This window comes from Hemitrygon akajei, chromosome 11, assembly GCF_048418815.1.
Source record: "Hemitrygon akajei chromosome 11, sHemAka1.3, whole genome shotgun sequence".
Taxonomy (NCBI): domain Eukaryota; kingdom Metazoa; phylum Chordata; class Chondrichthyes; order Myliobatiformes; family Dasyatidae; genus Hemitrygon; species Hemitrygon akajei.
Genome location: NC_133134.1, coordinates 138873499 through 138898208, shown reverse-complemented (window position 1 = coordinate 138898208; position 24710 = coordinate 138873499). Strand labels below are relative to the sequence as shown.

Here is a 24710-nt window from a genome sequence, read left to right as displayed (position 1 = left end):
TAGTATAAGACCAGTTCTTGAAAGTTTGATTGAGTGTCTAGAGCATGAAAGCTCATGATTTTATTAGAGAGAGTAAGATGTTTATTGACTATTGTGAAAGAGTAATCGGAAAAAGCGTGCTGGAGAAATCTCTTCAGCCTATCATCTTGAAGGAGATCAAAACCATTTTTGATGCTTATTAATAAATTGCATTATAAACTGAGAAATGAGTATAAAGGAGGGATGTTTTGTTTCCTGCTTGTAATTTAAAGGTTTGCATGTTTTGGGATTTATTGAATAATGAGAAATAGATTATTAATGGTGTAAATGCTAACATGTTACTTAGTATTTGCCACGATTACGATAGAAAGCATATCCTTAATGTAGCCGTTGATGCATAAAGTACAAAATATCACATAGCTAAATTCTTTTTATGTCTCTTATTTGGTTTGCAATCTTTTAATTTTATCTATAATCTTATCAATAGGCATATTCTCCCTTATTTCACCAAAAGCTTTAATGTACTGAAACATCCCAGGACACTTTCCACTTTGAGGTTGGATCTGAGCAAAAGGAATTTGTCGTTGAAGAAATACTTCCAACAGTTGAAGTGGGTTCAAAGGAAGTTTAGAACTGACAGAAAAGGATGGATTGTAGGGGAGGACCAGGAATGAATCATTCAGAGATAGTTGAACACAAAATATTATACATAGTGACAAAAGAGTTTCAATTATCTTGGATTCTTTCACAATATCTTAGTTTTTTACTTCCTTGGTCTCCTCACATCAATTAATGATTTCTGCACTACTCTGCTTCAGTGTTGCAATGAGATTAGCTCAACTGCACTGATCTTGCAATCCTTTTGTGAAATCAAAAGTGAAGATAAGAATGAAAATCAGATGGATTAGTTTGAAAATTAATTACTGATTTCAAATTAAATTATCTTCCATCAGTTTGTGTGAGTGTTCTTTCATCGATCACTTGTCACTATATACAAAATAACATTATACCTAGGCATCCATCAGAACTGAGTGTTGTGTCACGTAGAAGTGTAATTCCTGGGAAGGGGAAGCATGAGTTCCCAAAGAATTGAAGATGATGTTTAGTTATCAGGTTTATTGGGAGGAATTTTGCTGTCTAACATACTCTATAGATAAAATCTCGTTGTTTGGAGTAACAAAACAGAACTATCTTAACTGATTTTGTTGCTGACCTGGTAGGACGTGCCCATGTGTTAGGAATTGTGCACAAAAACATGGGCTGTGATTTTGAAGTCCACTTAAACAATAAATGTGGGCTATGACTTTAGTTACTAAAAGGATGATAGACTGTCTGAATGATCTTTTTAACTGAAGCTTATATACGATACCATGAGTTTTTTTGGAAGGAGAAGAAAGAGTATATCTGCAGTATCCCTCAAACCAACAAACTAAAACAAAACTGATCATTGGTGCTTTCTTTCTGCTTTCCACAGGGATCGCTCCCTACATGACTCTTTTGTCAATTTGTCACCCCCATCCCTTCCCACCAGCATTTTGTGTGTGTTGCTTGAATTTCCAGCATCTGCACATTTTCTTGTGTTTGCTGATCATTGGTGCGTTATTGTTTTCTGGAATCTTGGAGTACATAACTTGCCTGCTAATCTTTGGCAATAAATATGCCTGAAAAGTATTTTATTTGGAAAATGCAATTTAGGATTGGTGAAAGTTTTGGTTCACTGGAATACTTTTGTTTTTATTGTATAATGCTTTATGTATATGTATATACAGTGTACACATATATAAAATATTATTAAAGCAGAAAATGCTGGCTAAACAACATCTATCAAAAGGAAATCAGAGTTAACTTTTCAGTCATAGATTTTTTTGTTGGATACGATATCTTCCAAGCCTAATGTTATTATGAATTTGGCCAGCTCTTTCAAGGTTCACTTTTAAAGAATCTGGTACAACCCTGAATGAAGTACATGAAAACTCAGCTTGTATATGAATCCTTTTTGCATTTCAATAATTTAGATAATGCTTATTTGAATATATTCATGGTCAATTAAATTAATTTATTGTTCCTTTATTTATAGGATTTGTGCTCATTCCTGATTTTGCCATGACTGCACAAAAACACTGCGTTCTCGCCTTTACAATAGTAGTGCTTCATCTAATCAGTCAAGCGGAGGGACAAGGTATTTATCTTAGATGTATTTGAAGAAAAATTATAGTTAGAATTCACAAACTCAATTTTAATTGTGATTTCCTAAAAGCGTGTGTCTTAATTTTTCTTTTCACCAGACTTCTGACCACCCAGGAACTTTAAAACTCTGTACAGTAATTTCTAACTAAACTATTTATAACTGCCCTTGTTTATAGCTCTGGGCCATGAGCTATCTACCTCTTAGCTATCTAGCTGTGAGTCTAACACTAAGGCATACCTGCCAGACTATTTCTGGGCACTTGCGTAATGGACACCCTCTTATTTATTTAAGTGGGCCTTGTGTTAAAGAATAGTTACAGCATAGATGGTGCATTTTTGGTCCTTCCAATCCACATCAACTATCCCTTCAATACCATTCTGTCAGTTTTTACCCTATGGTCCTACAAATTATTTTGTCTCGAATAACCATCCAGGTGCCTTTTGGAGGCGCTGGATAATTTTGTTTCTGTGTCAACAGAGACAGCAAGCTCTAGTTAACTATAACCTCAGAGCTTTACCCCACATTCTCATTGGATCGTATTTTTCCCAAGTTTTTAGCTCCAGCTTTTTGAACCATCTTCCCATAGGAATAGTTTCCCTCTATTTACAATATCTGACCTCGCGGAGATCTTACAGAGTTGGGATGCAATGCTCCCCAGATTCGGAGCCTTCTGCCCAACCAATTCGTGCAACCACAGCACCCACCCAGCTAATCTCAATTTCCTGTGTTTGGCCCATACCCACTGAGCTCCATTGTTTGCATCAAGAAGAACAAATTGTTTATGCATTAAACCATATTATTGACATCTAGCAGTGTACGACGATTCTCTTTTAAGTGGGTTTGTACTCTCTTAGTTCTGCATCATCTGCAAAATTTAAATATTTACCCTACACATCCATATCCAAATCTTTAGTACATATTAAGAGGAAAAATCTCAGCTCCTATTATCACTATTCCTTTGCTGTCTGTCAATTTCCTACTTGTTCTACTGGTGATCAGCTAATTCCACAGAGTTTAATTATTCTGGGGCATTGTTAAATTAATATAGCTCTTGAAGTCTATATCCCCATATCCAAGCTTGTATGCATCTGCATGCCATTTTTTCCCCCAGGAATCTTGCCTTACAATGAGTAATTTCTATGCTAAGTATACCATCACTGGGTCAAGTATTCAAACAGTCAGTAGCATAAAAGAGTAAAAGTGGTGTATGCATATTTTGTATCAAGATTAGAAGTAGCAGATGTATTAAGTTATTCAGTTGTACAGGAAATATCTGTAGAGAAAGAGTTAATATCTTTCTAGATTCATGGTACACTTTTCATATTGCAGCAATGTAATAGATACATTTTAGTTAAATATTTAAAGTATTTTAAATTTTACAAAAAATCCTTTGCATCAGTGCCAGTCGAGCTGAGATTTGTCACGAGAATTATACATTTCAAGGTATCAAATGAGACAAAACTGAACTTTATGCACCATTAAACACGAGGTTGAATATTGAAAAAAAACTCTTATTTGTTAGATCACCTTTACTGATTTTATAGATAGTTGGCATGAATTTGCAAAGAGGTGTATCCTTTCATTATCTGTGAGCAAATTCACAGAAAAGTATGCTATAGAAATGTAGAGTACACATTGTTCACAATATTTGAGCTTGGAGTATCACCCTTATCTGTCATGACTTTTTAAGCTACGAACATAACTATTTCTAGAAGGGAAGATCACTTTTAATGAGAGTTTTTAATGAATTCCCCCACTGCCTACCTAGCAATAGCTTTGTGCCATAATAAATCTACAGTATATTAACAACTTTTAAAACTATATCATCTAACTTTAAGTTCAGAATTAAATAAAGCATAAACAAAGGAAGGTAAGAAGTATAAAAGAAGAGGAATCTGATTAGGTTGCTTTTGTTACTGAAGCTTGCTCAGTCCCTTTTGTGCTAGCTCCCCATAGCATTCAATTCCCTAATCTTTCAAAACATTATTTAATGCTTTAAAAACCCTCAGTATTCTAGCCTCCATATCTCCCCCATCTGAGTTTTACGACCCTCTGTGAGAATAGATTCATACACAACCCCATCCCTAGTCTGGGAAACTATGCACACTCTTTGAAATGGAAATTAACTTGCACCTAAAAGATGGGAATCAATGGTCCAATTTCTTGACTATAAGTTACTCCTAAATGGCCCCGAGATGGCCCTATTTTACACACAGCCTCACCTTAGAACAAGAATAGCATCTTAAGTCTTAAAGCACCTTAGAGCACATAGTTGTGGTATGATTTTTGGGTCGCAGTGAAGAGCTCTGGGAGAAATCTAGTAGAATATCAATTAGGTATTTGCTATTCTGAATGTATTCTTTTTAGGCTATAAGTTCTTCACCAATTTTTGTTATTAGACAAGCTAACAGATTTTGCTAAAATAAATCCAGCAAGTGAAACTTTGAGCTTTGTCCTTTACTTAATTTGTCAGAACCAAATGGTGTAAACCTCTGTGTACACATTCTGTTGCAGACAGATGTGACTATCGCCTCAACAAATGTTAGTATCTTATCACTTGAATTATTAAGATGACTCTCAAAGCACTTGGCTAATGATATCGTACTAACAATTGTAGTATGTTAGCTGAATAGCATCAGTTGTTCATAACTCATATGTAATATTCTTGTGTGCTGTCTGTGCCATTTAATCAAATGACAATTTCAGTATTCAAGAACAGAACAAATGTGTATTTATATGTGCAATATGAACTCTTCTTTGTGGTCTTCACTTTCCATCTGCAATTTAAATGTTTAATGGCTGTTGTGCAGGAAATAAAGAAAATGAGTGGCATTTTTTTGCAAATACAAAATGTGAGTTATAGTTGTAGATAAAGGGGATTTTAAAATAAATACCGGCAGTTGATAATTATTCACTCAATTCAGTATTCAGTGCAACAAGGAATACAGCAACAAAGCACTTTTAGATCAACTGACCCAGTGTAAAGCCTTTTTATCCTTACGATCTCATAACTAATTACCCTTTCATAACTGTACGGCATTGCTGCAAGAAATAAATCTTGTAAATCATCTTAATATATCTTAAGTAAGTAATAGGAAAGCCTATGCACACCCTAAATGGTTTTATTGAACTTATTATCGTTTCTAAGGAATTGATAGATTCCAATTATAGCTGCAGTAAGTAGCTATTGTTTCTTTCCACTCTGTGGCTGGACAGAGTGAATGCGCTGTTTCAGTAACAAAAAGATTCTACTGGGCAATGCTAATTGGGTTCATGAGGATGAAAGCCTTCATCATTGATCCTAAATGTAATTGTTACAGGAAGACCATTTCCAGCATGCAGCTGGTACAGTTAGTATATAGATTTAAGATGTTCATTGTACCGTGCCTCTATAAAGATGATATTGTTATTAACAGTACCATATTATACTGAGGGGTTTTAGCTTATTCATCTGGTAATGAAGCATCAATGAAATTGAAAATAATGTGTTACTGAAAATGTTGGAACTTGCGGGTTTGTCAGTATGAAATGAGATGTAGAATAATGTTTGAGATGTTTTTTCAGAAGCAAAATGATAGAATCATTGAAGTCATTATTGGTGGCATGAATCGAGATAAATTTTTTTCTACCTACACCAGCAAAAATATTATGCAAAGCTTGTTTCTTCCTTAGCCACTCATTATTTTATAGGTGAAGTGACCTCATTTGCTTTTATCTAGGTTGTTTTAAGATAGAGTTGAAGGTTTCTATCTCCCACAGTTTCGCTCATCAAGGACCCCCATCCACCAGGCCATGCTCTCTTCTTGCTACTAAAATCAGGCAAGAGGTACAGACGCCTTAGATCCCACACCACCAAATCAGGAACAGTTATTACCTTGCAGCCATCAGGCACGTGAACCAACATGGATAACTTCACACATCTCAACTCTGATCTGATTCCACAACCCAAGAAATTCTACAACTCTTGCTCTCCGCATCATTCATTCATTTAGTTGTTTGTTTATCTTGACTTGCACAATTTGTCATCTTTTCTACATTGATTGTCAAGTTTATGCATTGTTTTCTTAATCACAAATTTTTTTGTATTTCTTTATTTTCCTGTAAATCCCTGCAAGAAATGAATCTCAATGTAGTATATGATACAATATGTACATAATTGATAATTTACTTTGCTAATCATTTGCATTAATCTAAATAATCCATGGAAATTAACATATGTTTATAGTTAATATCAAAAACAGCTTAGGTGTGACAATATCAAGTTGTTCAGAAAGATCTAAAAGCATTTTCCATAGATCATTAACTTCTGTAGTCACAGGCATAATGTGGCATTATAAAAATAGTTGAAACCAGGGACATAAAGAAATCAAATAGATTTAAAACTGAAATGAATAAAAAGGGTTATGTAAAAAGACAAGCAACACACCCAAAATACTGGAGGAACTCAGCAGGCCAGGCAGCATCTATACAAAAGAGTATAGTCAATGTTGACTGTACTCTTTTCCACAATACTGCCTGGCCTGCTGAGTTCTTCCAGTATTTTGTGTGTGTTGCTTGGATTTCCAGCATCTGCAGATTTTCTTTTACTTATGTAAAAAGTGAATTTGGATAGATGAGAATGATTTGTAATGGTATTTTAGAAGCATTTATAATGTATCTCCAAATTAACTTGATATAACTTGTTTTTGGAATGTTCTTACAGTATGATTAAGTGCAATAAAATGAGATTTGTTCTTCTTTCCTGCAGCAGAGCATATTTATTCAGTTTATCTACATTTATATATTTTGGAGTGTTGCGTATTTCATGTCAGTTTAATTGTTGAAATCTAGAGGGGGTTATTATTGATGTTTTGTACTGCTTTAAGACACCTAGGGGAATCTATCATAATACAGTCTTCAATTATGGGATTCCAAATTTTTGATTTCATTGTAATTATCAGATTTTTTTTTTCCTGATTGCTGAACCAAAACATTGAAAGAAATGTTCACAAAGTAATAACTTCAGGTATATTCTGGACTAGTCCAAACAGTGGTAATAAGGTAGAAGGCCTGTTTCTCTATATGAGATGCTAAAATGAAAAAGGGTTAATTCATAATTAATTAATCTGACCCTTTGGAAAGAGTGACCATTATATGACAAAATTTACTCTAGGTTTGAAAGTGATGTACTTTGGTCAGAGATTAGTGGTCTAAACATAAACTTCAAGGATCTGTGCTGTGAGTTGGCTGTAGTCATTAGGAAAACTGCGCTAAAGCTTATGACATTGGCCCGCAGTTAAAGTTTTGATTTTGAAAAATACCCAACAGGAAAAGTGGCTTTTGTCAGGCTGACCAGAGAAACTGTAAAAGCATTACGTTGAAGGAAGAAACTTACTATGTTGCCAAAAGTGCAGGCCTGCAGGTTAGGAGCATTTTAAAATTCATCAAAGGAGAATTAAGGAATTCATTAAGAATATGAGAGTAAACTGGAAAGAAGCAAAACTGTAGACTAGCAGGACAAATGTGGATCACTTACAAAGATGAGAGAAGTTATAATGGGGAAAAAGGAAACAGCAGAGGAAATTTTTATGCCTTTCTTCATGGATAATATATCAAAAAAACCTTCCAGAAATACAAGCAAACCAAAACTTGACAAGAATGAAGATCTAAAGGAAATTAAGGACCCTAGTGTTTTGAAAGAGGCGGATGTAGAGGTCGTGCCTGAATTGGTTATTATCCTCCAAAATTCTGTCAGTCCTGCAAGTGTGGCCTATCTACCTCTGGTAGGGGTATGGAGAAGAAAGGGAATTGCTGACCTGTTTTCTGAAAGTCAGCTGAAAGCAAATATACAATGAAGGATGTAACAGCAGAATAATAGAATTGACTAGCGACTGCGTAGATTTAATAAGATTTGTACCTCCAAAACATAAAACTAATTGAAAGGAAAAAAGGGAGCCGAGAGATGTGTGTAAACTTTGTTTTTACTTTAAGCGATGACGTGGTGGGCGTAATGAATTATGCCATTCATACACTTATTATAATGAATTATTAAAACAAGGAATGCTTAATCAATATTACACTCTGCTTGGCAGTTGAGACTTGTGGCTGTGAAACAGCCTCAGGTTCTAGGGCCTCTTCCATGGTGGTTGTAGGAATTGACTCTGGGACTGTAGGAAGAGTTTCTGAGAGCTCTGGATTCTTTCTTCTGGATATATTGGCATTCTGAACAGTAGATCACAAGCTGTTTGATATGCTGATCTATCCTAGGCCATCAGACGAAGCTTCAAGCCAACACTTTCCTTTTGACCACGTCTAGATAACCCCTCCAACACTTTATCTCTCAGTTTGGATGATACAGCACTTTTCCATCCCACATAAGGCAACCTCTGTCATGGCAAGTTCATCATGGCATTCATAAAAATGAGGATACTCTACATTCCAGCCATTTTAGGTTGTCACGATGACATGAGTCAGTCTGGGGTCTTTTCTGGTTTCCCTTTGGATCATCTCTGCCATAACAGGAAGACTTGTGATTTGCATTAGGGAGAATATGTCAAGAGGAATGTCCTCTTTTGTAAATTTGTCAGGTTTTTGCTTTTTCAGGGGTAAATGGGACAAACTATCAGCATTCCCATGATTGGTTGCCCTCTTGAACTCAGTCTTATATTTGTGTCCTCCAAGAAACAGAGACCATCTCTGCATTTGGGCTTCTGCACCTTCTATGGATTGAAAATGGACACTAGTGGTTGATGATCAATAACAAGGGTGAACTCTCTCCTATACAGATACTGGTTGAAAAGTTTTACGCTCCAAACCAGACTTAAGACCTCCCTGCCAATCTGAGCACAATTCTTCTTTGCAATGGCAAGGGAATGTGATGCAAAGGCTATGGGGCATTCACTTCCATCACTGCTAACATGTGACATGACTATACATATACCATAAGGCGAGGTTTCACAGGCAAGCTTCACTGAAAGATGATCATAATGCGTGCGTGCAGTGTTTGGTGTTGCCATTTCCTTTAGCTTTTGGAAGTCACCTTACACTGCTTTGTCTATTGCCACTTCTTTCTGATCTGTAGTTTTGTGGTCAAGGATGTGGCACAGTAGTGAGGCTTGGCAGGAATCTTTGATAGTAATTGACAAATCTTAAAAAGGACTGCAACTGTGACATGACCTTTGGCCTTCGGGCATCCACCACTGCTTGAATGCTCTCAGCACAGTTGTGTAATCCTTGTGCATCAACAGCATGCAGACACTTTCAACAGGTAGATAGCCAATTAAAACCTGCTCATCGGCACTGTTATGTTTTGTAACTGCAAAACAATAAACTAATTGAAAGAAAAAGTTGGGAGCTTGGAGATGACGTGTCTAGTTTCGTTTTTAATTTTTGTGAGGTGTGAACTAATGACATGGTGGTGTGATGATGTATGCCATTCACATACTTCTTCATATAACCTGTAATGAGTTATTTAAACAACAATGAATGCTTAATCAAGCAATATATTCACAATAATAATCAAATATTACTGAGACTTTAATTACATAGCAGGTTTCTAGATGATTAGAGGATCAAGGAAATTAGGATAATGTAGGAAAATGAAGCTGAGTTTAAGGATTCACAGTTGTGCCTGCTCCAGCGTTCTTGATGAAGTGCAGGCTGGGAGGACGAGTCAGCCTTCTCCTGCAGTTCCTAATTCCTAAACTGTGTAGAAGTTTTAAAATCTGGTACTAAACAAACAATGATGGAGTCATACAGCATGGAAATAGGCTCTTCAGCCATCTTGTCCATGAGGTAGCACCTTTTGCCTGAATTTGGCTTGTATCTCTCTAAACCATACCGATCTATATACTTGTCCAAATGTGTTTAAAATGTTGTAATTGTGTCCACCTCTATGACTTTCTCTGGCAGTATACATTTTGTGTAGAGATTCATTTTGTATAATCTCATCACCTTTTATGGACGACAGGGCCTTTGAATTAGTAAAATTAATTGTGATTCATTAGCAGTTCCCTGCGGCATCTCCCTTGTGTGTAAAGCATACACACTTGAAGTACATTGTTTGTAGCTGTGACATGAGTCATTGCACAACTAACATTTGATGTTTTTATTATCCCCATGATTCATATAAATGGAATAAGTAAATAATGTGGATCAAAGACAGGGAACCAGTTCTTAACAGAAGGTAATAGCTCCACACTTGCATTATCTAAAGGGTTAAAGTATTTTCTGCATCTTTCTTGAGGAACATTAATTGATAGGACAACTTGGCTGCAATATGACAAAGTTGATTATCCTGGGAAATCTATGTTTTTGAGGGATCCATTTCTAACGGTATATTTTCTCCTTCTGTTTTGCATTCAGGTAGATTGAAATTAACTGTTCTATCAGGGGACAGACTGCAGATGAAATGGAAAGAAGTTGATGGAAACAAACAAGGATACAAAATACGAGTTAAACCATCTTCAGGTAAGGAGACTTCCTTGATGGGATGTGAGCTGCAGATCTGCAGTTCTTATCAGCTTTCATCCTAACTTCTACTGAAATTGAACATTGAGCAATGATCAGGGCAAATATCTCTTCTGACCTGATCTGAGGAAGGTCTTTGATAAAAACAGCTATGGATATGCACATTACATTCATCAACACCAACAACTTGGAGTCACAATTGACCAGAAACTCAACTTGACCAACCACATAAACACTTTGGCTACAGCTGTCAGTTGAACTCTGGGTATCCAGACCCGAAAGTCTCTCCACTATGTACAAGGCATGTCAGGAGTGTGAAGGAATACTGTGAAGGAGTACAGCTTCATTAGCTGCCAAGAGGTTTCACACCATCCGGCTTAATTGACTTGAACCCTATGAATCACTCTGAACATTAATATCCTCCATCCATCTAAGAAAGGATGTGTTAGCATTGGACAGTCCAGAGGTAGTGTATGAGAATAATCCCAGGAAAATAAGAATTGACATATGAGGAGCAATTGAGAAGTTTTGGGGGGGGGGGTCACATTGAAGCAAGCTGAATATTGAAATGCCTAGAACAGAGTGGGTGTGGAGAGGATGTTTCCAGTAGTGGAAGAGTCAAGGACCAGATTTCACAGCCTCAGAATAGAAGGACATCACTTTAGAACAGCAATAAGGAGCAATTTCCTGAGTGAAAGGAAAGGTGAGTCTGTGGAATTCATTTCTACAGACAGCTGTGGAGACCCAAGTCATTGGGCATATTTAATGTGGACGTTGATAGGTTCTTAAGACCATAAGATACTGTATAGGAGCAGAAGTAGGCCATTTGGCCCATCAAGTCTACTCCACCATTCAGTCATGGCTGACCCAATTCTTCCAGTCATCCCAACTCCTCTGCCTTCTCTCCATACCCTTTGATGCCCTGGCTAATCATGAACCTATCTATCTCTGCCTTAAATACACCCAATGACTTGGCCTCAACAAATTCAACAGACTTACCACCCTCTGACTAAAGTAATTTCTCTGCATGTCTGCTCTAAATGGATGTCCTTCAATCCTGAAGTTGTGCCCTCTTGTCCTAGACTCCCCTACCATGGGAAATAACATTGCCATATCTAATCTATTCAGGCCATTTAACTTTTGGAATGTTTCTATGAGATCCCCACTCATTCTCCTGAACTCCAGGGAATACAGCCCAAGAGCTGCCAGATGTTCCTCATATGGTAACCCTTTCATTCCTGGAATCATTCTCGTGAATCTTCTCTGAACCCTCTCCAATGTCAGTATATCCTTTCTAAAATAAGGAGCCCAAAACTGCACACAATACTCCAAGTGTGGTCTCACGAGCCTCAACATCACATCCCTGTTCTTATGTTCTGTACCTCTAGAAATGAATGCCAATATTGCATTTGCCTTCTTCACCACCGACTCAACCTGGAGGTTAACCATTAGGGTATCCTGCACAAGGATTCTCTCCATTTAAATAATAGTCTGCCCATTTATTGCTTTCATCAAAGTGCATGACCATACACTTTCCAATATTGTATTTCATTTGCCACTTTTTTGCCTATGTCCCTAAACTGTCTAAGTCTCTCTATAGGTTCTCTGTTTCTGCAACGCTACCCGCTCCTGCACCTATCTTTGTATCATCGGCAAATTTAGCCACAAATCCATTAATCCCGTAGTCCAAATCATTAACATACATCGTAAAAAGCAGCAGTCCCAACACCAACCCCTGTGGAAATCCACTGGTAATCGGCCCCCAGCCAGACTAGAATCCCTTTATTCCCACTCTCTGTTTTCTGCTGACCAGCCAGTGCTCCACCCCTGCTAGTAACTTCCCTGTAATTCCATGGGCTCTTATCTTGCTAAGCAGCTCCTGTATGCCACCTTGTTGAAGGCCTTCTGAAAATCTAAGTATACCGTATTCACTGTATCGCCTTTGTCTTCTCTCAATTTCCTCAAAAGATTAGGCAGTCGGTTAGTCAGGCAGGATTTTCTTTTCAGGAAACCATGCTGGCTTTGGCCTATCTTGTCATGTGCCTCCAGGTACTTTGTAATCTCATCCCTAACAATCGATTCCAACAACTTTCCAACCACTGATGTCAGGCTAACAGGTCTATAGTTTCCTTTCTGCTGCTTCCCACCCTTTTTAAACAGCGGAGTCACCCGGTAAAATGCCAGAATCTAGTCATCCGGTACAAGGAGAATGGGTTTGAGAGGGAAAACAAATCGGCCATGGTCGAATCGTAAAGCAGACGCAGTGAGCCAGATGGCCTGATTGTGCTTTTATTTCTCTTGGTCTTATGGTCTTGTCATGGATGTACAGTGGATGTAGTCTGTTACATCTACAGACTTAATTGCAGCTACTCATCTCGCTACTCCAACACCTTCCAAACCTGCATCCTAAGCCACTGAGAAGATGCAGGCAGTAGTGTGGTGCCCCACCACAGAGGTTCCTCTCCTGGTTGCATACCACTTGATATAGAAAGCCATTATTGTTTCTTCATTGTCACTCTGTGGAAATTCTGGAAAGCTGTATCCAATGGCACTGAGAAAGTAATTTTGCCAGAAAGATTGCTGAAGGTGGCAGAAAATGACCTTCTGAAGGGCAATTAGAAATGGATACTAAATGCTCACCTTGCCAGTGACACTGTTCTCAGAATATGAATAAAACAAGACAGGGAAAAACACCAAAAGATCCACTGTCATTAGAGTCAATATAGCCTGTCAGAGACAGCGGGACAAACCTTACTCCGGGCTGTAATTTAATAGAAACTGACACCCCTCATCTCCTATGACAACTCCCTCCTAACGCCTCCCACCTACCCCTCCCCGCAACTGCATCCCCCATATCAACCACTCAGCACCATCTTCCACTAACATAGATGCTGGAATGCACATCAATGAAAGGGAGTTTAAATCTTTTGTGTGCAGGACTGTCCCTCTCCACCTCCTTCTCTCCTGCCTCGTTTCTAGGAGGATGTTTGGATATGTTTAGAAATTCCATATTATCTGATCCCAGGTTTCAAACCTGTACATTCTTTAACTTTCTCAGCAGCTTGGTCACATCTCTGCTCCTTTTTTTATATATAGGACACACTTTGTGAATATAGAGTGTGAAGACAGAATTCCCTTTTAAAAGGCAAAAGTAAATGTTCCATTTCTAAGCATGGGGCTTAGCTAAAAGTGTGTTCCCCAGTGTTAGCGAGGAGCTGTTTTCATGCCAGGAATAAAATATGGTTCGAATACCTTCACTGTTAAAAATGTTCTTTTGGCACTTTGCCAGATAGTGGTGCATGTCTGTACAGATTAGTTCGACTAGAGGTGGCATCAGTATACCGATGGAAACCAATCCAAAACATTGCAATTTCATTTTTTTTTACATTTGTAAGATGGCCAAAATCTGCGTGAAAAGCAAGTGTTGCTTTTGAATCCTTTATTCTTCAGGGATTTATACATCTATTTTAACATGCACATTTGACCAGAATAATAAATCACTTACTTCCTGTATACAGCATTATATCTTCATCCTTGCTCAGTTGGAAAGTGGTCTAGAGAAGCTATTCATTTTCTAATGTAGCGTTTGGGTTGTACATGTTATCCCCTGGTGGTGGAGCCCATAATTGAACCTGCTGCACTTCGTATCAGAATCTGGTTTAATATCACGGGCATTTGTTGCTTTGTGGAAACATACATTTCAACACATAATATTGAAAAACTATAAATTACAATAAGAAATATATTTTAAAAATTCAATTGATTAAGTGGTGCAAAAAGAGAGCAAATATATCATGGGTTCATTGTCTGATTGCAGTGGGGGTGAAGGTGAGGGTGGAGAAGAAGAAATTCTTCCTAAAGTGTTGAGTGTGTGTCTTCAGGCTCCTGTACCATATCCTTGGTGGTAGCAATGAGGAGCAGGCACAAATTTGGCTGCTGGTAACTTGACACTCATCCGTGCTTTTGATTTTTGTCACCTGTCACCCATTAATGCACCAATTCTTTGCTGGTCCAGTTCCATCACAAAGGACTTTCATAATCAATATCCCAGTGATGCAGGGCTTATCAATGCATACTGCCGTCCTTAAGCTTGATAAATACTTAATTTGGATCTCAAGTGGTTCACTCGTTACTTGATATACGAGCACACACTGTTATATTGTTTGCTAAAGCTACTGTGTTGTTTTTAAGAAGCCGGAGAATAAAAATAATACTTTGCAATTATTTTAATTAATGATGGCTCAAGCTGAAGTGCTTGGTCTAGTCACTATTAGGGCAACACTGATTTCATCTTGATTTTATGTTTATGTATGACAGAATGCCCCACACTGTAGCCATTGTGAACATAATTTTGTATTTGTATTGTGATTCTTTCAGGTACCTCCAAACGGGAAATAATCCTGAAGACAAACATAGCAAAAGCAACTGTAGTAGGCCTTTCACCCACTCAAGAGTACACACTTCAAATATTATTGCTTAACGGAACTCGTGAGCACCATTACGCCAAAAGAAAGTTTATTAGTAAGAACTTAGTTTGCATTCCACAAAAATTGCATATTATTGTGCTTTAATGCAATCTGAACTGTGTAGCAGATGGGAATAAATTGAAATGAATGTGCCTCCTTCTTGAAAACATTAACTCAAACTCAGCATTTGTCAATGAGTGAGAAGCAAATTGTTGTGCACGGCAGCTACTCTGAAGCTCAAAATGTAGAGGTATCTTTACACCTCCATTTCTTCTAGCTTCTCTTAGGATTGTAAAATCTTCCAATCCTTTTTCTGTCCAGATGAACTCAACTTTACCAAAATATGTAAATTTCTGCTCATTCATTTAATTCATTTAGATCTCTTTGTAATTGAATGTTAAATCTATATTGTTAATGTGTTGTCTTTTGTTAGAAAACGGTTTTTTCTTTTATCAGTTAAACCATATAAATGCTGTGAGTAGAAGCTACTATAACATTACACTAGTCACGCCCTGCAAAGTTGTGTGCTGACTTGCCTACTAGCACTTAGCTTACTATAATCAAAATAATAATTTTCCCTTTAGTTCCATGAACTTCTAGTTGACAGGGTTTTCGAAGAAACTTTAGCAAAATGCCTGTGTGTATGTGTATATGTAGACATTTCTCAGTTCATCATTCTAGTCAAAGGTTGAAAGGTCCAATTTAATGTTGGAGAAATGCATGCACTATACATCCTGAAATGCTTTTTCTTCGCAAACATCCATGAAAACAGAGAAGTGTCCCAAAGAATGAACGACAGTTAAATGTAAGAGCCCCAAAGTCCCCCCCCCACTCCCCTCCCTCCTGTGTATAAGCGGCAGTGAGCAACAATCCCCCCTCCCCCCACTGGCAAAAAAAAAGCATTGGCATTGCCACTGGGCACTCAAGCATGAGCAAAGCGATAGCAAAGATACAGACTTGCAGTTACCTCAAAGACTTCACATTTCACCCGGCATTCAACATACCGCAGATTCTCTCTCTCCCTAATAAGGGTGAAAGAGGTGTCTCCATTTTCCGAACGAGCGGGGAGACGTAATAAACAACTTGCTAGTTTACAATGTTAAATGTCCGTTACGTGGCTTTTTTTGAGCTTTGTGCCTGAAGATTGCAAAGATCCGGGGTCTTCGGGCCCACAGCAGTAGATTTTCTGACTCCCCCGATGAAACATAGGTCTCCTGCCATGACACCAACCCTCGATCTGCCTGTCTCCAGAACCCGAGACCTTAGGCTTCTGAATTCGAGCCGGACTCTCAGGCCGAACCCTTGGCATGCTGAACAACGGCCAGTCCTAAAACCTGAGAACGGGTCCCATTCCTGCAAAGAACCTTTCACTTGCGCAAATATATTAATCGCAATAAGAATTTTTACATCTATTTCATCTATTACATTCTATTTCAAATAAAAATTGTGTCTTTACTGTGTATTTGGATCTTGAGTTCTTATGTTTTCCCTCTTTTTTATATACAGTAAAGTGAATGTTTGAATATATTCCCAAATCAGGCAGATTTAAATTTCAAGCCCTGTATCTTTGTTTTCAAAATCTTAGCATGATCTTGTGTTCAAATTTTTAAAGATTTCTTTCCATTTCTCTGGAGCTTGATTAAACCCTATAGCTGGATCTTCATTTGTTGAATGAATTAAGCCACTGAAAAGTTTACAGACGATTGATACATAGCTCTCCAATGACTCTTGATTGTTTTTTAAGCCTCACAGTGTTTTGAGTCCATGTGCATATTAATCTCATGGTTTTCATCTTCACTCTGTTCTGTTCAAATATCTGCCTTGCCTTTCTTTGTTCAGAACTGGGCACAGAATTGTGCCGATTGCCAGTTAATTTTTCATTCCTCTCCTGAAATTATATCCTTCAGTTTGTATCAACTGCAGATTTTTGTATTGGATCATTTATTCCAGGGTGTCTTTTAACTCTTAGCTACTGTAATAACATTGCTGAACTGGGTAAGTCACACAATTTTCCTTCTCATCTGGAGACGTTTCCACTCGAGCTTCTGCTACCTGGACATTTTGTGCAATTTAGTTTGTGAGTTTTCTCTTGACTCTCCATTTCACTACCCCCTCTACATGACTATATGATCAGATTCAGCATTAAAATTATGAATTCATCATTATCTACAAAATCCACAAATATTATGGATTTCTCCCTAATGCAGCATTCAGCTGATAGCATCTGGTAATCTAGACAATCAGTTACTATTAATCCACTATTCACTTTTCTTGGATTAGAATTTCAATAATTGTCATCTACATTTTAGTTTGAGCCAGTATTAAGAAATACTCTTCATAATCTCCTCTTTGCTACCTCCCATCATGACTGATAAGTCTGAGTTTCTTCAGCCCCTCCTCTTACCATCAATGCTAACAGCTATTGCTGCTTTTTTAGCTGTTCTCTGAAATCACAGTTATTCATTGCATCTTAGTGGTTAAATCCAAGCCACTGGTTTGGGACTTTGCTACAGATGAATCAAGTAATCATCTTTGATATGTGGGCTATCACTATTGTGAACTGGTGTTTTATTGTAGCTGCTGCAACTTCTAAGTGTAGACCATATATGTTAATGTTCCATTACTCTCCTGCAATATTTATTATTTCCAAAAAGGTTCAGTGCAGTTTGTGTTACAGACTAATGTATACTCTGCCCAGAACTAAGAGCTGCGCTATTAATTTGACATTTGCATTGTATGTAATATTTCACTATTTATTTTAATCTTTAGAACAACAAATACTGCTATAAATTGAATTGTAATTCATGATTTATTAGCATGACTTATTTAGTTTATGTTTAGGCTAATGCTGCTATCTTATTTTATTGTGATCCCTGTTGCTCTTCATTTTAGTAAATGTCCTAAAAGAACAGCGTTCAAGGAAAGTTCCCAAGCATAAGCAAAGTGAAAGGATGACAAGTGGAACAGGAGAGAATGGTACTCTGCTGGACCTTGGTATTCCCACTAGTAATGCAACAGGCCTCAATGTAACAGGAAGGATACATGGAACACAATCCAGAAAAGGTAGGTAGACAAAGTGCAGGGATGATTTTTACACAACAGAGAAACAGAAATGCCATTTAGTCTAATAATAAAGAGGTACAGTGATGGGTAGAAGGGAAATTCTGCTATCTGCCCAGGCAGAATGGAGTGCACTGAGAGTCTCAATAAAACATTTTCTGCCCCATCCTAACTTGTTCTCATCTGCCACTATTCTGCTTGGTTTCTTCTAAGGGTTGATGATAACACCCTTGGCAGGAATGTGTTTGTAAGGTGTTAACTGAACCCTATGATTTGCACAGGAATCAACATAGTTTTGAGGTACCAGTGGAGACAAACACTCTGCGGACTGCATATATTTTGAAATTGACTCAGAAAAGCCAGGTTTAATTAAAAAATATTATAATGGGTGTGTAGACTGTGAATGCCCTTGATAGCTGCATGGGAGTTTTATGGTTCACTTCAGACCATCTCTGTGGCAGTGCATCAAACTTCCCACCTTGTGAGTTGCCTCTCAAAGTGGAAATGATCTCCTGCTGATGATTTAAGTGGTATAATCATACCACCCACAGTCTGCTCCACATCCACACAAGGTCAATGTTGACCCCAGATAATGATGTTTATGATATAATCCTGTTTATATGACTTTATGTTAATTGTATTACCATTTGGGAAATAGAAGTGATTACTGTACTGAATTTAGAATTATTGTAAGTCTTAGTTGCATCTAATGCTTGCAGTGAAAAATTCCGAACGAAGAAAGTCAGCAGATAAGGTGTCAGAGAACAAAACAAGGAAGTTGAATATCACTGCTGCCGAAAATGAACGAACATCACAAATGAAAAATGCAACACAAAATTTGCCTAAAAATAAAAGGAAAATGGTTCAAGAAAAGCGAAAGGAAGAACCTGTGTCTGAAGAATTCCTAGCAAAAGGTGAGGAGTTTCTGTATAATTTCAACGTCAGATAAAGCAAGAGTAACATTAACACATACTGTTTATGATTTATATTGGTGTCTTTTACAGTTTGTGAGGTGCACTGATCACTTAGGCACTCTGATGTTTTCAACGCATAAGCCAGCCAAGTTCTGCACGGTGACTGTTGTGCATTATATTAGAGTTTTATTCACAACTTTCTCCTATTCTTGTCAATTACCTCTCCAATTCAAGAGTGCCTGGGAACTTGAGGTATTTCATAGATAACAAGTTTTTCTGTTTTTTTTTCTGTAGCAAGCCAAAAATTCATATCACCATTTACCCATGGAAGTTCCCATTCTGTTTCCCTTCTGGGTAAAGCATCATTGCTTAACAATGGTTCTTCACATGACAGAAATTCCACTCACATCACAAACCTGTTTCCTACTTTAATGGAGAGGGGTTGGACAGGGTTCGCACTGTATTTCAAAATGTATCCATATTAACAGTAACTTCTGGACAAGGATGGATAGTTCAAAAACAAAGAATCCACATTCACCATTACTCTGAAATTTTCTTTCCACACTTATTACTGTAATGTGTGCTAGGACCTGCAGATGATTAAGGAGAGGGAATATGATTATTACAGATAATTCATTATTAAATTTCTGAGTCTCAAGTTTGAGTCTAAAGTTCTGCCACTATGGCATTTGTCTGTGATGGACTACTCATGCTCTGATCACAAATGTAATTTAAAAGAAGAAGATGGTTATTAACAATGCTGGCTCTCTTGGAAATTTGATTGCATGTTGTATCCTATCTATTTAAAGATTGCATTGAAAGGAAGTTCAACAAACTTTTATATGTAATTGCATTTTTTTCACGTAATCAATTGCTGAAAATGACTGGGCATTTACCACATCACTTACAAAACTCAGATCTTGTGTCAGGCATCAAAATAAACATATAGCCCAATTCCTTGCAGATTCATGAAGACTGAACTTGTTTTGTGGTAGAAGTTTCCTCTTGCAATTTTTGTATGTGCCCCCTCCCCTAAAGGCTGTTCACTGTTCTAAAGGATTTCTCTATTCCCTTCACTGCTGTTAAGTTACATACAGGCCACTCCAGTTTATGAATCCCTGACTCATGTACAGCCCATATATACAAACAAGTGTTTGGGAGGCTGGTGGAGTGACCAGCTTCTGCAGGCGTCTTCTACCCACAAGAATGGAACTATACCATAATCTGGAGATAACCAACATGGCTCAGAATGTGTAATGAAAAATTATCCCTCCATTGAAACATTCAGGCTTTGATAAAATAGTTATTTCTATGTATATCCATTGAATGATTGCTTTCCATTCCAGAATATCTGAGATGTCCTCCTTCAAATAACAGGGTTTCCTTCACTGCCGGCCTCACCTGCATCTTTTCCATTTCCTGCACATCTGCTGTCACACTGCAGTTGCTGAATGTGTGAAAGTTAGGCCACTTTAATAGTGAATATGTCTTTGGATTAATTTGGGTATCTACATCTCAAATTAAGTTTCTAAAGTGCTGATGAATGGTTCATCAGTCAGGGCAACATCTGGGTTAATGGAACTGCAGTATTTTCCTTGTGACTCTTCAAATTTAAGGGTAAAACACAAAGTCAGCACCCAGATAATTAACATATTTATACATTTGTCTACCCACTACTTTAAGTTTTTGTTAAACTTTGTTAATGTTTCATATCTGAATCAACACACTGGAGTTGCTTCGATAAGGTGATTAAAATAATTAACATTACTTTGACATTGCAGGATCTCAATTCAATTGCCCATCAAATGCTGCTGCAGATATTATAATTGTAATTGATGGATCATGGAGTATTGGTAGAATGAACTTCCGACTGGTCCGCCAGTTTTTGATAAACTTAATTACACCTTTTCGTGTTGGTGCAGATGGAATTAGAACTGGTGAGTGCAGTACTTCAACCCTTACTTTAAACTTCATATTCTACATTAATCAATTTTATTTTGCCATTTTTTCCATCTAATTAAAGGGAAGAATTTCAAGGAAGTTTGCTGGCTGTATTAAATTTGTAATGGGTGTGGCCTCTAACATTAGGATATCAACCAACAACTTTAATTGCTTTCTGTAAGTTTATAACTTGTGGTGATTAGGCAGGGATATCAGTTGATTTTAGAAACATGAGGTATAGTTGCCTCTTTTGAAATATAACAGCAAAATATATGCATTAGAGAAAAATAAACTCCCTCATTTGAAGTCTAAGGCAAAACTTTGTATGACCTGTAGATGACTTTGTATTGTTGTATTATGCCCCCAGCTCTGAGTTTTCAGTCAAGTCTCATTTTAATTCTCCATCTTACTCCCATCATGATCTTTACTCCTCTGTTTCCTATGAAGCTCAGTATTTTGTGGAAGAGCAGCATCTCGACTTTTAATTAGCAGATTTAGTTTTAAGTTCAACAATTTCAGCTGATGATTCTGTTCTTATTTGCACCTCTAAAGATGGAATCGTAGGCCCATAAGACACAATAACAGGCCCTTTGGCCCATCAAGCCAGTGCCATCCATCACCCATTTATACTAACTTATTTTTTATTTTCCCCACATTCGCATTAACTCCCTCCTGATTACTTACCTTTACACTAGGGACAACTCTCAGTGGCTAATGATCTCAACAACTCTGAATGCATTTTTTCTTTATTTGTCCTTTTTCTATCCCTTATTATTTTCAGCACTATCCCTTCTATCACTTACTCTCTTCTCCCTTCTATTTGATTCTTGTCGCTTTCTTCATTCCCAGCTTCTCTTATTTCTTGAAATTTATGATATCTTTAGCTTTTCTAAAGGTCAAAAATGTTAATAAACACAGTACACTGCAAATGCTGTGGTCAAATCAAGGCGTACAAACAATCTGGATCAACTCAGCAGGTCGGGCAGTCAGCGTTTCAGGCCGAGACCCTTTGTCAGGACTGACAAAATGTTAATTCATCAGTCCTGATGTTAATGTTGTTTCTGACTCCACAATGTAGCTTGTTGCACTGATAATTTGGAAGAACTTTTTAAAAAAATTTACTCATTTTTTAAATGTACTCATGAGGATGTTTGAACAATGTTTTTTACAAAGACATTACTATCTTTTTTATTTTTGTCTACATTATAATATAATGAGCTGTTAGTTTTCTTTTTAAACCTAACTTGAACTGAGTGTTATGTTGAAGTGTCAGAATAATTCATTATAACAAATTGATTTTCTTCATAGCAAAACAGAGGGGCAAATTATAAAAATTGTGCAATTAAAAATGCTGGAAATACTCCGCAGGTTGGGCACTATTTGTAGTGAGAAAAATAAGGTTAATGTGTCGGGTTGATGAACCTGATCAACATAAAATTCATTTCTGCTTCTCCCTTCAAAAGTGCCCGTTTCCTTATGAGTATTTCTAAGACTCTCTGATCTTACTTCAGATTTCCAGCATCTATTTTTTCAAACTTTCTAATCACCATAAAAGCATGAAGACTGCTCTATAATCTCAACCTAATTGGATTGTTTAACCTTGGGCAACAGGTCAGCAATGAGTGAAAGCTGTAAGTAAGAATAAAGGGAATTAAAAAGCTTCCTTTCTCTCAATGCCCATAATATGCTGGAAGGTCCTAGCAGGCAGACAACAGAGGAATAAAGAGTCAACGTTCCGGGCCAAGACTCTTCATCAGGTTTGAAAAGGAAGCGGGAAGAAGGCAGAATAGGAGGGTATGGGAGAAGAGAAGGAGTACAAGCTGGCAGCTGATAGGTAAAGCCAGATGAGGAGAGTGGGGGAGGGGTGGTGGTGAAGTGAGAAGCTGAGAAGTTGGAGGTGGCTGAAGAAGAAGAAGGAATCTGGTAGGAAAGAAGAGTGGACCATGTGAGAAAGGGAAGGAGGAGAGGCTGCAGGGGGAGGTGATAAGCAGGTGAGGAGAAGAGAAGGGGTAAGAGGGGAGCGGAATGGGGAATGGTAAAAGAGAGAAGGGGGAGGGGGAGAAATTTCTGGAAGTTAGAAAATTCACTGTTCATGTCATTAGGTTGGAGGCTACCCAGATGGAGTATGAGTTCAGCCTGAGAGTGGCCTCATCATGGACCGACATTTTGGAATAGGAATGGGAAGTAGAATTAAAATTGGAGGCCACCTGGAAACCCCACCTGTTGTGGTGGATGGAGACCTTACTCTCAATTGCTGAGCAGCGAAATTATTGCTGGAAATGACACATGGGCAGATATTGGTGAGAACAAGGTCAAATTTAGTTGTACTTCCTTTCACTTGGATAAGATCTAGGAAAGCTGGTTTGAACAGGATGATATCCTAACCTGTTTCTTCACAAGGTGATGAGAAAAGAGAATAAAGGAACAGGTTTTTTGTGTGAGTGGGAAATTAGTGAATGAAATATCAGAACACTGTTCCTTCATTAAACCTATTAGCATTTGACTGTAATTTATTATATAGAGGGAAGTGTTGTTAAGCAACCCGCCTTATTGATTAAATCACTGCTATTGATTATTCTGCTTTTAACAGGATTAACTCAATATAGTGGAGAACCAAGGACAGAGTGGGATCTGAATGCATATTCTACCAAGAATGAAGTTCTTGAAGCAGTTCAAAAAATACGCTACAAGGGAGGCAACACGTATACAGGTAATATTATTGCTAATAATATTGGCGTAATTTCCAGAGCAAATGTGAATCTTTATTTGAGATTAAATGTTACGATAATTGTGAAAGTGTAAAACACAAATACTTCTGCATTGTAAGCACTTTAAACCACCTTTTAATAATGTTGTTTGCATTCTAAATACATGTAGGTATTTATGTATTTATGCACATTTTATTCCATATATGTATTTCTAACTTTATTTTTATATAATTCTTTATTTTGTATAATTATCAAATGTTGTTTTTTTGTTGCATGTAGTGCCAACACACCACAGCATTTTCCTAATACATGTAAAGTTGATCCTTAATCTCTGATCTTTATTCTGCCAGATCTGAAAGTTCCCAGCATTTTCTGTTCTATAACTCTTTATCAGAATGAAAATCTACTAATTCCCTCTTTGTCCATGCAGAGATAGTCTGTGTCTGTGCTCAACTGTTATGTGAATCAGTGAAATAAAATGGGTAGCCAGCTCCATCATGGATACTAGCTTCCATAATGTCCAAGACATCTTCAAGGAGTGGTGCCCGAGGAAGGTGGTGTCCATCATTAAAGACCCCCACCACCTGGGGAATGCTCTCTTCACATTGTTACTGTTGGGAAGGAGGTACAGAAGCCTGAAGGCACACACTTAGTGATTCAGGAACAGCTTCCTCCCCTTTACCATCCGATTTCTAAATGAACATTGAGATTTCATCTGTTCCATTTCTTTAGCTCTTGCCTTGAAGCATGTTTTGGAAAATACCCTAAAAGCCTCTGCTGGAGCTAGGCCAGAAGCTGCAAGGTTCTTGATACTGCTTACCGATGGGAAGTCACAGGACGATGTTGCCTCATCAGCTCAAAGCCTGAAAGATGCTGGCGTTGAAATTTTTGCTATTGGTGAGTATAAAGTTTACTATCTTCCCCCTTTAACCCTCTACAGTGTTTTTGGAAAGTAGGCTGCTTCACTTTTAGACTGGAAAGTCTGATAGATTTCAGTAGGTACATT

General features: G+C 37.6%; 1 protein-coding gene across 1 annotated transcript in view; it reads left to right on the top strand.

Moving 5' to 3' along the window:
* Positions 1 to 24710, top strand: part of LOC140736058 (collagen alpha-1(XIV) chain-like) — a 182569-nt gene that overhangs the window by 6840 nt on the left and 151019 nt on the right. Inside the window, 8 exon segments of the mRNA XM_073061781.1 lie at positions 2057 to 2158; positions 10511 to 10615; positions 14993 to 15136; positions 17974 to 18144; positions 18861 to 19055; positions 20837 to 20992; positions 23587 to 23706; positions 24437 to 24601. Coding sequence (XP_072917882.1) covers positions 2083 to 2158; positions 10511 to 10615; positions 14993 to 15136; positions 17974 to 18144; positions 18861 to 19055; positions 20837 to 20992; positions 23587 to 23706; positions 24437 to 24601 — 1132 coding nt within the window. The 5' untranslated portion in view covers positions 2057 to 2082.